The sequence below is a fragment of the Vitis riparia genome, chromosome 5 (assembly GCF_004353265.1).
Source record: "Vitis riparia cultivar Riparia Gloire de Montpellier isolate 1030 chromosome 5, EGFV_Vit.rip_1.0, whole genome shotgun sequence".
Lineage (NCBI taxonomy): Eukaryota > Viridiplantae > Streptophyta > Magnoliopsida > Vitales > Vitaceae > Vitis > Vitis riparia.
This window is the reverse complement of record NC_048435.1, coordinates 17,009,821-17,024,911: the sequence shown is the minus strand read 5'-3', so window position 1 is coordinate 17,024,911 and position 15,091 is coordinate 17,009,821. Positions and strand designations below refer to the sequence as shown.

The 15,091-nt window shown below is 33.0% G+C and overlaps 1 protein-coding gene across 1 annotated transcript; it reads right to left on the bottom strand.

The window, feature by feature from the left end:
• Positions 1–6,960: 6,960 nt before the first annotated feature.
• Positions 6,961–12,066, bottom strand: LOC117913916 (ankyrin repeat-containing protein At5g02620-like). The gene is made up of 6 exons (XM_034829036.1): positions 12,032–12,066; positions 11,017–11,364; positions 10,449–10,623; positions 9,975–10,349; positions 9,298–9,845; positions 6,961–7,792 (listed from the first exon to the last, which is right to left on the bottom strand). Exons 2-6 carry the CDS (start codon positions 11,311–11,313, stop codon positions 7,175–7,177), a joined length of 2,013 nt encoding a protein of 670 aa, XP_034684927.1. The 5' UTR covers positions 11,314–11,364; positions 12,032–12,066; the 3' UTR covers positions 6,961–7,174.
• Positions 12,067–15,091: the final 3,025 nt, after the last annotated feature.

The window sequence follows — 15,091 nt, the reverse complement described above, 5'->3', positions numbered from 1 at the left end:
CAACCAAGAAATTTCAGCAACTAAGGTGGCTACACTTCGATATTCTGCCTCGGTGGAAGACTTAGAGACTGTATGTTGCTTTTGTGAGTGCCAGGAAACCAAGTTTGGACCAAGAAAGAGGCAATATCCTGATGTGGAGTGGTGGTCATCAACATCTGATGCCCAATCTGCATCACAGAACCCTGTTATGTTGAGGTGTGAGTTGGAGCTGTGCTGAAGATGGAGTCTACGGTGAAGAGTGCCAGCCAGGTAGCGTAGAATTCTCTTGACAGCCTTCCAATGAGCAGTCAGAGGAGCTTGCATGAATTGGCAAACTCGGTTGACACTATAGGTGATGTCTGGCCTTGTGATGGTGGCATATTGGAGGGCACCAACAGTGCTTCTATAGAGTTGAGTGTTGCTGAATGGAGCACTTCCAGAGTTGGATAGAGACTGATTAGATACCATAGGTGTAGGAACCGGCTTGACATGAAGCATCTTGGTTTTTTGAAGTAGATTGGAGATATACTTGGCCTGTGATGCTACGTTGTGGTTAGAGGTGGCAGGAGATATTGATGGATTGGTTGAAGAAGAGGTTGGAGAAGGGAGGACCATTAGTGGGAAAGAGGTTTGACAAGAAAGGGAAGTGAATGAAGAGCTGAAAGAAGAGGTTGTCTGTTTTTGGGACTGCAGCTGGGCAAATGGAAAGGCATGTTCATCAAAGATAACATCACGGGAAATCAATATGTTACCATTAGGGCTGAGACATTTATAGCCCTTGTGGTTGAGACTATATCCAAGGAATGTGCAGGGAATGGACCTGAATTGCAACTTGTGGTGGTTAAAGGGCCGGAGGTTGGGGTAGCACATGCAGCCAAAGACTTTGAGCTGAGAATATGATGGTTTTTTGTGGAAGAGAACTTCTAAGGGAGATTTGTTTTTCAAGACTGGAGTAGGCAATCGATTAATGAGATAAACACTAGTGCAAAAAGCTTCATCCCAATATTTAAAAGGAAGAGAGGCTTGAGCAAGAAGGGCAATGCCATGTTCAACAATGTGTCGGTGTTTACGTTCAGCAAGTCCATTTTGTTCATGAGTATAAGGACATGAAATACGGTGGATAATTCCATTGGAGGTAAGGTATTGAGTGAATGAACGATATTCACCACCCCAATCAGATTGCACAGCTTTGATCTTGTGGCCTAGTTGAAGTTCAACTTGAGACTTGAAGTGAAGAAAGACTTGAAATGCTTCAGACTTATGTTTAAGCATGTAGATCCAAGTGAAACGGGAGTAGGCATCAATGAAGTGAATATAGTATTGATGTCCATGTGAGGAGGGTGTTGATGCTGGCCCCCATAGGTCAGTATGTATAAGTTCTAAGGGTTTGGTGTAGGAGGATGTTGAATGCAAGTATGGGAACTTATGAATTTTTCCCATGCAACAAGCTAAACAGATAAGAGATGGAATTTTATTAAGGTGAGGGAGATTACATTTATTGAGTACAAGAGAAACGATATGTGAGGAAGGATGACCAAGTCTATTATGCCACAATATAAAGGGAGATGTAGATGAAGCAGGTACTGTTGGTTCCTTGGACGGGAAAGCTGTAGAAGCAAAGCATGAAGAGTTGAAAGTTTCTACACTGTGAAGAGGGAGTTTCAACTGTGTGTTATCAAACACATATAATCCCCCCTTAAGCTGGTCGTGCATGAGGACTGTCCGGGTGGAAAGATCCTTGACAAAACAAGAGGTAGGATGAAATTCAAAAAATACATGATTACCAGCAACAAACTTAGAAACACTAAGAAGATTCTTTGTAATTTCTGGTACATGGAGAAGTTGTTTTAAGGCAAGTGTTTTGGAGGGAATGAATGATGATGAAAAAGATGTGTGACCAATGTGATGAATAGGGAGACCCTTACCATTTCCCACGAAGACTTCTTCTGATGAAGGAAACTGTGATTGGGTCAGGAGATTGTTGAGGTCTGGTGTAAGGTGATGAGTGGCTCCAGAATCAAGGTACCAGTTGTTGTCTTGGATTATTTCTGATGTTGTTGGTTTGACTGATGGAGATGAGGTTCCTGGGAAAAAAATTTCAGATAGTTGTTGATGAAGATGAGTCATGTTTCCCTGTGGACGATTTCCTTGAAGTTGTGAGGGTCCTGTGAAAGATTGATCAAATCGGTAGTAGCACTGCATGACAACATGACCAATTCTTCCACAAAGTTGACATTGAGGTTTGTTGTTGCCTTTCCAGGAGCCTCGACCATGGCGTCCTCTTCCTTGTTGAGTGAAGTTCCCACAAAAGTGTTGCATTCCATTTCCAGAATATGTAGGTGGACGGAAATTTGAGTTTCTGGTGCTAGCTCTGTAGTTGAAATGTGGAGAACCATTTCTGTTAGTTGTGACGAGATGAGCCAAGCTAGGAGTGGAAAGGTCTGCAATCTTGATATTTTTCTCAATACGGCTTTCTTGAGCAAGAAGAAGAGCTTCAATTTCCTCAACTGTGTATGGATCAAGTCTGGAATTGACAGAGATGATGAAGGTTTCATAATCTTGAGGGAGACCTTCAAAAATTGCATCTATGTGATCTTTGACAGAAATCTTGTGGCCAACCAGAGCAAGAAGGTCAACTACATTTCTGATTTTAAGGAGGTAATCAGTTATGGACAATTCTCCCTTCTTGGTGTTGTGCAATTGCATTTTGAATTGAGTTACTTTGGCTTTCACTTGAGTAGCAAAGTATAGTTCAAGGGTTTTCCATACCTGGGCTTCACCATACGAGTGAGAAGAGCATCGGTTATAGATGCAAGAAGCCAAGACATAATAAGCTGATCTTGTTGTTCCCAATCCTGGAACTTGGGATTTACATGATTTTGGGTTTCATCGTCTAAGGAGAGAAACTCTGAGGGTAGAACTGAAGTTTCAGAAAGGAAGTGTTGCAGCTTATGGCCTCTTAATGTGGTGAGTATCTGTTTTCGCCAAACCAGAAAGTTGTGATTGTCTAGTTTGGATGAGACTGGATGGGGAAAGGAAACTAGGAGAAAACTGGTGGTTCCTGAGGTTTCTTCCATGGCGGATAACTAAGCTAAAGCCTGCTCTGATACCATGTTTGAAGAAATGGAGTAACAGAAACAATTAGAAGAAGAGAAAGAGAAAACAGAGTAAGAGAAAAACAAAGTAAAGTTTCTTGCTGTTATTTTTCAGTGCTGATATCATTACACTTCTGTAGTATTTATATACTTAGTTGTTGTTATTTTTCAGTGCTGATATCATTACACTTCTATAGTATTTATATACTTAGTTGTTGATAGCTGTAACTAACTTGAGAGGTTGGTTTCAAACAGAAATGATTGGTTGAAACTAACTGGACTAACTCAACTAGTTCACTACCAGTGTGGAATGGAAATGGTGGTGAGATGAAATGATAAGTGGGCATTAGAAATGATGACATGCATTTTATGAAAGGGCTTGGGAAGGATGCTAAAGGATGCATGCACGTGGGAGAGTAGGGGATGAGTGAATGGGAAATAGGGTTGAAGGTAGAAATGTGGTGACATGAAGGATTTGCATATCATTTGAATGAAATGACTGATAGATGGTGGTGAGGGAAACAAATCTGATGGGTATTAAAAAAAAAAAAATAGAAACGTGGGCACCATGGATTAGGGTTGTGGTAGGGGCATGAGGAATGAAGGTACGGATGTGGAGAGTGGAAGTGCGAATGATGGGTGCAAATTATAATTTCATCAACTCTCGGGATCATCTCCGTAGCCTCAATGACAGAGAGTATTACCACCTACTTAACATTGAATGAAATCTCCAGTTCTACCATATCTCCTACAGAACCAGAGATGAGATCAATCCCTGCATGACTTTCTTCCTTGTAATCCTCACCCTTACGGCGATCTCTATCATACCGTTCCTCGTCTCTGCTGCGCTCTATCTCTCCCATAACCATTTCGGTCTTCATTTCTTCCCTAGCGGCCTTCATATCGATCATCATCATAACAGTCACCATATCCTCCTGAACTAGAATATGAATTGGGCCTATACATACCGCCAGCTGAGTTTGTGTTGCGAAACCTGTCTCTGTTGGCGGTAGTCTTCTGTCAGACGTCCTATACCCTTTCTTTATTATTCACCAGAGCCACGAGACTTTGTGATTTCTTGCTGACATTGCTTCCTTGAAACTTCCCGGTATTATCTCGTCCATGCAAAAACCCATGTTGCCCAAACAATCAATGCCTCCCGATGTTCTGTATTCATCGTGCTCGACTCTCCGTAGATGGACACCAAAAACAGGGGAAAGAAGAAAAACACGACAAGAAAACAGAGTAGCGGTGAAAGAAGCATAGCAAATCAACGATCTATAGCTTCACGTTTCACGTAATATCCATGGGTTAGTACAGGTGGGGAGGCCTCAAACTGGACTTACAGAATATATGAGAAATAAAATCTTATTGACTCCAAGCCCAAACCACAAAAATAACGGCAAAACCAACAACAATAGAGTATAACAATAGCCTAGAAATCAAACAAAATCTGGCATACATTCCACATTATCCAACTCAAAATTGACAAGCAATGCAGAGAAATCCAAAACGCGAAAGAGAAGAGAAATATATGAATCAAAACGAACGTGAAACTCACCTCGAACTCACCTGCAACTGCTCTCGTTCCCTGTTATCCACCTTTTTTTTCCCTCATTTTTCCCTTTTTTCTTTTTCATTTTCCTCCCCTTTTTCTTCCTTTACCTCCCAGATCCGGAAAGCTAGCACCTGCTCCCCTGTTCCCTGCTCAGCCGGTCTGGAGCTCCAACCACCACCATGGCTCTAGTCACCTGCTCCGACACGCGTTCCACGCAGCCCCCTCATCCTTCAGGCCATCCCCACTCTTAAAACAGGTTTGTAGCTCTTGTTCCAGAATATCCTTGACACGTGTTGCCTTTCCATTGGGTCTTCAAACCATTACTTTGATTCTTCAGCATCCAATCAGAGGCACCACGTGGCTGCCCAAAAGTATGTCACTTGGCCCAAAGCTAGCTGCAAGAAAATGTGAGAAAAGAATGAGCCCCTAAAACGGGGGTCTACAAGTATATTTCTATTTCATTTTTCAAAGCTTCTTGGTTCCTGCTTATTTGACTTATAACTACGTTTCATCAATGTACGAGGCACGTGTTAGCTAATAGCGGATTTTTATATTTCAATTTAATTATTTGATAAAATTACAAAAATATGAAAAAATAACTTTCATCTACCTCATGATTGTATTTAAATATATTTTATTTTAAAAAATTATATTTATTAAATAATTTTGTTAGTAGGTAAAATCATATCTTTTTTTTTTAAGAGAAAATAAGATTAAATTTATTTTTTTTAAATGATATATTTTTAGAATATATTCTTTTTAAAAAATTAGTTTTCTAAAAATAATAAATTTTCATAGTTTTGAAGGGTATATTAATCTCTTCATATTTTATATTATCCCTATCAATTATGCAACTTATATGAACTAAAACTTAATTTTTTAGCTCAGTCAAGTCCAAAACACAATTATCTCATAAAAAATGTTAACAATGGTTTTAGAATCCAACCAGTAATTAAATTGGAAAAGACACTAATTCATAATTCAACAGTGATATATGATTGACAAATGATCAAATCAATTATATTATAAATATATAATTTATATATTATATAAAATTTAAAATAAACAATTAAAAATTTAATAATATTTTATTTTTTATATTTAATATGTTAAATTAAATCATAAAAATAAGTATAAATATATTAATGTTTTAAATTTTATTAAATATAATATGTATAATATTTAAGATAAAAAGAAAATTATAATATTTAATTTTAACTATATATCCATATATTTTATTATTTTAAAATTTTAAAAATTAATTTATATTATTTCATACCTGTTGGGACGTCATTTGTTTTATCCGTGTTCATAGCGATCGAATTATTTTTTGTTCTAGTGCCAAAGCGACCCAGAGTGGCCTCCCCAGGATTCGAATTCATGATGGCAACAAGGCTCTTACCCCTTATTGTTTGCCCTCCTGATACCATCTTAGTTATAAAACAAATGACGTCCCAACAATACCTATTATTATAAAAATAAAGGTTGGAAAAAAACCATTATAGGATTATACAGAAATATTTACTATTATGATATATTGCACTTTTCCATCATGAGGTTCATGTTTCAAATCCCTACCAGCGCAATGACATGGTAATCTCAATTCAAGTGTTAGGCACCCAGTAAACCCAAAAAAGTCTTTTGTTATAATCCAAGACAACACCTCAAATTTTATAAAAAATAATTTATACAATAAAGTTCTAATTTTTTATATCAATTTTAAAAATAATAATCAATTCTAACTTTAGTAGTATCAATTTTATAAGAATTGATTCAAGTTCTGACTGCCAATCTTATACAATGATATCCATGGATAAAAAAATGAATGCATCAAATATAATTTATACAAAAATAATTTTAATTCAATGACAAAAACAGTTTATAAAAAAAAATGATTTCATTAATATAAATTTATCAAAAATCGTTTGTAAAACTAGTTTTGATTATATTAATCTCAATCAATCAATTGCATCCAAATTTATAATAATCATTAAGGTAGTGTTTATTTTTTAGTTAAATAGAAAAAATCAAATATTTTAGCTTTTTTTATTTAATTAAAAGCATCTTGTTGATTCAATCCAATATAATTAAAGTGAACTTATTATCAATAAGTTTAATTTAATTATGTTGGTTAATATTAATGAGTTACTTTTAACTTAATAGAAAAAATCAAATATTTTAATTTTTTTTTATTAAGTCAAAAAAAAGCACCTTCTAACATTATTCAATTGACAATTTTATCCTTCGACTAATGAGATATATTGCTCAGTCCACTGGGAGGTTCCTGGCTTGTTTGGCACCCAATAAGCCCGAAAAAGTCTTTTGATCTTTACAATAAATAAATAGTGGATTATAAAGACTTGAAAGTGTATGAATGAAATCCAAACCAAGAAAACACTTCAAATAAGTTTAATTTCAGCCCAGACAAATGAGTTCAATAGTCCACTCAGATTTAAAATATAATTCCCATGCAAATACAAATTCAAATGAGTATATTTTGATTCCCTACTTTCAGCTTTCCTTGCTTCCGATATCAGTTTGCTCAGAGCCGGTTCTCTCTCTCCTCACACCATCCAAAGATCAATTCAACTAATCCAACGATTATTTTGATTATGATGTCCGAAATCGTACCTCTCCAAAATAAACAATATTCAACTGCAATGGAGAGGAAAAAGCAAGAGCAGAGGATGCAAGTGAGAACTGAAAGGCCCGAGGAATGCGGTAAAACAGCGTACAAGCCGGTTGCGAAAGCGATGGCCATTGCTCCCATCCCAACCATGGTCAAAAAAAAGGCCCAAAGTAAGTGTTTTTCAAGGAACTCCCCACGTTGGCGCATGGTCATAAAAAAGTGAAGAAATACGGCGCATAGTGAAGATACCATGGCTATGGTATCCGTCACAACAAATGCTTCGAAAGCTGCTTTCTTTGATAAAATTGCCTGGCCATCATCCTCCTTGTAACCACCGGGTAAGGTGAAACCCGCAGCAAAAGTTACTGTTGTTATAAGCGCAGAAACTATCAAGTGGGTTTCCCCTTGTTTTTGCAATTGAGAGATGTATTCTTTCCTTTCTTTCTTTCTCTCCCATCTCTTAGTTACCCTCTCCCGAGCCGAAGAACTAAATTCAGCCATAACACACTCGAAGTCAGCTTGGATATCATCCTGAAATCAGATGTGAATAACATTTAAATTTAATTCAATTGATGAATCCATTTTTTTTCACATTCAGTCACTCATTGGTGGGTAAACAAGCTGATACAAGTGATAAATCAATCAAACTTAACCAACCTTTAATTAAATACATCAAATCAAGCTTATTTATTCCTAGAGATTTGGGGTTAATCTACTTGTTTGTTCCAAAACTTCTTGATGAGTGCCAATTTATTTAAATCTGAACATCAACATAAATTATTCAATAAATCCAATTAATTTAGAAACAAGGAAAAATGTTCCAACTTTCCTTTCATTTTTAATTATTTTTATTTTTTAACTCTCATAAGTTTTGGAATGCATGTTTTGCAATTATCTCTACAAAAAAGATAAACAAAAGAATCTTTCACCCTTATCATCCTTTAGTTTCACCATATTTTTTAATCTAGGAGGTATAGGTAATAATTCCACGAGGATAAAAAGGAAAGAAAAAAAATGCAAAATAAAATTTTATTAACTCTTCATCCTATTCACCTTCTTCTGCTTTAAAATGTGATAAAAATAATTAAAATGTGGAAAAGAAAAAAATATTTTCTTGATGTTATGTTTGGTTATTAAGAAATCTTAAAACTATTATAATCATAAAAAAGAAAAAGCGAAAACAAATGATAAGGCTATATTTATTTCTAAAAGAATCCGTAAGGGAAAATGTTAAGAGAAGAAAATTAAAAAAAGAAATCAATGAAATAAAAATTGCCTTAATGTTTTTCATGAATCAAATATAGTCTAAGAAAAATTCATGAAAATGTAAATATATATATAAAATAAAATATTTTCCTTAGAAAAAGTCGAAAAAGCTTGGAAAGACTACATTTCTCAATAATTTAATTTTTTTTCTCGACCTTTTTATGAACTATAAAATAAAAGAAAATTTTATAAATTGTTGTTTTCTTTTTATTTTCTTTTTTTTTTCCTTTTCTTTTCATCAAATTAATCTTAAACTACATTTGATTTTGGAAAGTAATGGAAAAAAAATATTAATAAAAATGATTTCTTTTATTTTTTTTATTTTTCAACATTTGGATACAAGTGAAAAAATGATAAGAAAAAAATTACTAAATAAAAGACACTAACAATTTTTCTCCCCATTTCCTTTTTTTTTCTAAGGAAAAAAAAGTTTATACTAAGTACATTCCTCTTAAATTTAAATTTATTTTGCTTAATTTCGCAATAAACAATAAAAAGAAATAAACATTTTGTAATTTTTTTTCCTCTATTTCTTTCTTTTCCTTTTCTCTATTATCCCATCTTGAAACTATGGAGACAAATAAAAAATAAAAAACTAGCTAATGCTATGGCGATGGATCTTATTCCCAACATGAATTGATTGGCGTTGGCTGAAAGGATGGTAAGTTTAGGTTGAAGGAATCCAAACATACCAAAAATAACAAAACATAACACAGCTCAAAGAAATGAGAAACGTGGTAAATTAAACTAGCATTTGCCAATAAACATACCTTTTCCTCATAAATGTCCTCTTTGGCCCTCAAAATTATGTCATAAGCTGTTAAGTCTTCATTGTTGTACGCCCTCTTATCTACAGTGTGGTGGAGTACGAACAAAAAATCTGAAATTTGATTAAGAGAGAGCAGGTGGATGGGTGTGTTTCCTTGAGCATTTTTCTCATTTACAAGTCCTCTTGACCCTAACCATTTATTGAAGTAATTACTAGGCTTCAAATCATCGTCTCCGTCTCCCTTTTTCATCATGGCAAAGTGAAAAATATTATTGCCCTTGTCATCGACCTGCTCCCGACAACCAGGAGAGTGAGATAGGATCTCCTCTACTATTTTTGTATGATGGTGGAAAGATGCAATATGAAGGGCAGTCTTCTTCCCATCTTTGCTCCTAAGGTAGGCTACACTCTTTTCTGATTTTTCTAGCAATAACGCCACTATTTTTAGATCACAACCTCTCTCTGCAGCATGGTGAAGTGGAGACCATCCCTTCTGATCTACTTCTTTGGTGAGGTCTGGTTTCCATTGCAGTATCGTCTTTGTCATTTCTGATTAATAGATAAAGGAGAAAAAGTTGAAGAAAATTAAGTAAATGAACGAAATAAATAAAGGCGTTTTCCCTTTTAGTCTACATATGTGGGGGGATAACATAATCATTAGTATTATGAGCATACTACCTTGGTCATTGCATATTACAGCTGCGTGCAAGGCTGTTCTACCCATGAAGCCAATGGAAGGGGGTGAAGTACCAGTTTCCTTACTTTCATCTATGATTATTTCCACCAAGTCTGTAAATCCTCTCTCCGCAGCCATGTAAAGAGGAGTCGTACCTGAATCATTAGCACCATAGACCAAATCGGGGTCCTCCTTGATCAATAACTTCACCACCTCACAATTCCCATATCGCACTGCCTCATGCAAGGCTGTGTCTTTCCCCTTATTTTTCATCCTCAGCATAACCTTATGTGGTCCAGGCCCAGTTTCAATATCTAGTGTAGGTTTTCTTGCAGCATTTATAAGAGCTTCCACGACCTTCAAATGCCCTTCCCTTGCTGCAAGGTGAAGGGGAGTGTCCTCATTCAAATTAGGGCATCGCAGCAGAGATGAAGATGAAGGAAAATCAAGGATCCAATTCACACACTCTATTTTACCGAATTCACTTGCAATATGGAGTATTGTGTTATGCTTTGGGCTTAATTGGGCATGAAATTCGGACTCTGGAATTTTCTTCAGAGCTTCAATGTCGCCCTTCGCTGCTGCCTCATACACAGAGTCATCCATGAGAGGGATGTCAGTTTGGCTACCATCTCCATCTTGAGCTGCATCCTAATTCAAATCAGAACCCGAGTTAATTCAGCAATTCTGCACTGTTGTTAGAAGCACCCAAGAAATTTGAGGGAAAATATAAAGAAAAAAAAAAAAAACAGTAGAAGAAACAATTGAAAATAAAAAATACTTTGAAAATTAATTAATTATATTTCTACATTGCTTCAAACTCGTTTAAGTTATTTCAACTAATTGAGTTGAACACTTAGCAACCAGACTCAAATAAACTCCTAAACAAATTATCCTACAACCCATTAATATAAAGTTGTAGTCAGAACCCTTCTTAGAAGGACACATTCCAATCTTACAAATTAGTAGGAAATATATATATATTACTTTATTTGACTGAATCTAAAAATTCAATACATTGTAACTAATCAATAATGCAAGTACCAGGCTTGTGCTTTGATATTTTGTTTGCAAAGTGTCCCATGCTTCCTTAGACTTTGTTGCCTTTGAAATTTGAGGAAAAATACTCTCTGTGATTGCTTGTTGAATAAAAAACAATGCCTTAGCATCATTCTTTCGTACATCTCTAATAGCATCTCTTGGAATTTCCTCTTCTACATAACCCTTATCCACAAGCTCCCACAGATCTTCGGAGATAAAAAGAGTCCTCATCTTTATACTCCAAGTATCATATCCATTTCCTTCAAAAAATGGGATGGTAGGTTGGATTGGGATAACCATCTGATCAACTTGACTATGATACCAGATGATAATCCAAAGAAGATGTGTTTTCTACAATTGTAAGGAAGATAGAAATTAAAAAATAACACAGCACTTCAAAGAATCGTTGAGATAAATGAAAAAAGTCTTATAGAGATGATCTAAAATTTGCCATTAAATAAAGCAAATGTGGTCCCCTTTACCGTGAAGTTGTGTGGTGGAGACCAAGGATTGAAATGTCGAAATTTTTCGTCACCGATTATCGGTCGACGGAAATTTCGGTAATTTTCGAAAATATCGCCGATATTTCGGTACTTATCGGTATTTTTACCGATTTTTCGGGAAATTTCCCGATATTTCCAACCAGCCCGGCCTGCGCACAGGATACAAAATCTGTCCAATTTTTTTTAGAACAAAAACATAAGATGCTATTTAGTAATCTCATCATGATTTGCAGGCAAAGGTTGTGTTTTTCAGCCTGGCTCAAAAACCGTGGATTTAGGGTTCATGAAATTTAAATCGAATGGCACAAAAGCAAAAAGACCCCTAGAACAGATCCAGAAAACACAGGGAGCAAAAAAAAATAGCAATGCTTTTGGTTTTCCTTGGGGGTTTTGCATGGATTTTCTCGAAAATCAAACGAGTATGAATTTTCCCAGAAATCGAATGGGGATGGATTTTCTTGGGAATCAAACGGGGGTTGCAAAAAAAAATAATAATAACATGATTAGATTAGTACCTGCGAGGATTGAGAGTGGCAGAGGAAAATAGGGCCTTTTTAGGGATTCTCTCGTCTGGAAGGCAACTTCAGATAAGGGCTTCTTGATGCCCGAGTGAGAGATGTGAGTGGCCCTTTCGGTTTTTAAATTTAGTAGAGATTTAAAAAGAAACAACTCATGAGAACAATTTTCCACCCTCTGTATAAATAATTATTAATTATGCATCATTATTTTGATTAAATCACTACGAAATTTCGACTTTTTTTTATGATATTTTATAAATTAAAATTAATTTGATAAGATAAATTATTAATAATTTTAAATATTTAAATAAATTAATGTTAATAGAAAAAATTATTATCACATATTTTTAATAAAATTTTAGAAATTAAATCTCAAATAAAATATGTTATATAAATTAATTTAATTTTTTATTTAAAATATAATAAAACATGTTTTAATAAAAATATTTTAAAATTTTTAAAATAAATATTATTTTCAACAAGATAGGATCCCTTCATATAATAATATGATAAAACCATATTAATTTTCATTTTAATACTAAGACTATTGCAATGTCGTATGCATTATATTTACATATAAATTGTTTTTATTTAATAAAATCAAATATTTCTTAACTTAATTCTAACTTTATACTCTTCCAAAATTTATATTTATTATTCTTAAAATTCAAATATCAAATCTATCAATATATCTCTATCTACCGATATTTTTCTTCTTGATGATATTTATATCAATTACATTTATAAAATAACTTTAAATTACAGCTTCTTACTTATTTTATCAATTCTTAGAGTTTTTTAAGCATTTTTATGAATTTTAAATAATTTTCGCTTCACCGATATTAGTGAAAAAAATATCCACCAATATTTCTGATATATCCGTAAAATCAAAATACCAATATATCCATAATTACCGATATTTTCATCCTTAATGGAGAGAAAGTGCATATATACTTTCCCTTTCCTTATCTCTTTTTTCTTTATTTTTTCTTTTATCTAAAAAAAAATACAAGGGAAAAAAAATTAAAAATCAATAAATTATTTTTATATACTACTTTAAACTTATTTTACTTATTTTTTTATATAAAAATTATATAAATTTCTAACTAATTTTAATTACATTTTTCATAATAAAGTCAAATATAATAAAATTATCTTTTTTAACAATTTTTTCCTTTATTTAATATTTTCAAAGCAAAATATAGTCTTTAATTTCTATGTTAAAAGTCCCTAATATATTTTGCCAACCCATGTTGGGAAGTACGGATAACACCATTGAGTCAAATATGATAGAATTTCTTAGTTGTGTGGTGGGGAGAAGGTGCACAACTCTTTTTTTCTTTTGTTTATTTATTTTAATTGTGTCTTTTCCTTTATTAATTGAGTGGTCACGAAAAAGTTTTGTCAAAGTGAAATATTTAGTCCATTGCGAGGCCAATGTTCAAGCCAATAGCAACATATATATATATATATATATATAAAAGCATAAACTTTGTAGTTTTTGTTTAATAAATTTATATTTATCCTTGATACGATTTTATATTTAAGTAATTTGTATTATGTGTATCAAAATTTTTAACATTCTCTAAAATAATTCACTTTCTATGCATCTATATATCATCTCTTGTTGTATATTTAATAAAAGGAACTCCTAAGGTATAAATTCGATACTTTCCGAATTTGTAATTGTTAACTCAATAGTTCTCTTAATTAGGTTTTGATTATAACAAATTATGGTTAAGTAACTAATTGGTTTGAATGGTAAAGAATCTTAGGTGTAAATTTAAAAATTCATCAAAAAACCAAATGGATACAAAATCGAGACATTTGGAAGACTTTTAATCATCGAAAATAAATGTAAGATGAATACATGGGTGCACTTAGGTTTTATATATCTTTTTATGGATCTTTGGAAAATTCGATTTATTCTTTAAAGTTATAATTTCATTAAAACTCGAGTTTTAGCAAATGTACCTTAGGCAAAATATTTCAAAATTGACATATTAATTTACTTAAAGACCTTGCCTAAGTATTGGAAAGGAAAAGAACCGAAAAAGATAGGTTTTTTGGGCCAAAAGGCTAAACCGGTCGAGGCACTGGGCAACCGGCTCAACCAACCAAGAAACTGGTTGATCGGTTGCCCTTGTTCGGTCAAGGTCTAGTCAAGGAGTGTCAAAAACACTTTCTCTCATCCAGTAACCTTCCCTTCCCGGTTGAGGTACTCTCCATCCCGGTTTAGGTTTGATTGATTGTGTTTGTATTTTTGGTTATTAATTTGAATATTTTACGTTAAAACCTATAGTAATTTGGGGTCATTTTAATTAACGAAATTTATGAGACTAATTTGAAATTTAAATTTTGGTTTAAATATTTGTTTAGGATTTTGTACATCTTTGGATATCTACGTTTAAGCTATTTTTGTTTTTACATGTACCTATTCTGCAATTCTGTTGGCTAAGTGCAAATTTATGACCCGTGGAGTACGAAATTCCATAAAAGAAAGTAAGAATAAAAAAGTTGTAGGAAAACATTGAACTTGTTGTAAGCTTATTTAGGTACACGTTTTATTTCCCAGTTTTATTTGATTTTATTTTTATTAGTTTCTATAAATATTTATTGAGTGTTTACATAATCGAACTTCAAACAAATAAGAGATTTTGTTTAAATAAAAAGAATAATTCAGTAAATATGTTTTAATAAAATAATAATTTTAAAATATTCTTCTAAGTAAAAGAAATTTTTTTATTATTATTAATAAAAATTCAAAAAAAAATGTTTTTAATAGCATTTAAAAAATTGTTTTTTAATAATCATTGTCTAAAAAATTCTTTTAAAAATGTCTACAAATTGTTTTGTAAATAAAATTGTTCAAAAAATTAATTTTTATTTAAAAATTCTTTTGCAAATAAAGTTATATATATATATATATATATATATATATATATATATATATATATATATATATATATATATATATATATATAATAATTTGTATAAATAAATTTTCTTAAATGAAAACAAATTCAAATACTTTTGCAAATAAAATTGTAAAAGTTC

Excerpts from the sequence above, each read along its gene's own strand:
- LOC117913916 (XM_034829036.1), bottom strand. The coding sequence starts at position 11,313 with ATGGTTATCCCAATCCAACCTACCATCCCATTTTTTGAAGGAAATGGA. Across the intron at positions 10,624-11,016 it reads AATATCAAAGCACAAGCCTG|GATGCAGCTCAAGATGGAGA; the intron begins GTACTTGCATTA and ends GATTTGAATTAG. Across the intron at positions 9,846-9,974 it reads TGTAATATGCAATGACCAAG|AAATGACAAAGACGATACTG; the intron begins GTAGTATGCTCA and ends TCTATTAATCAG.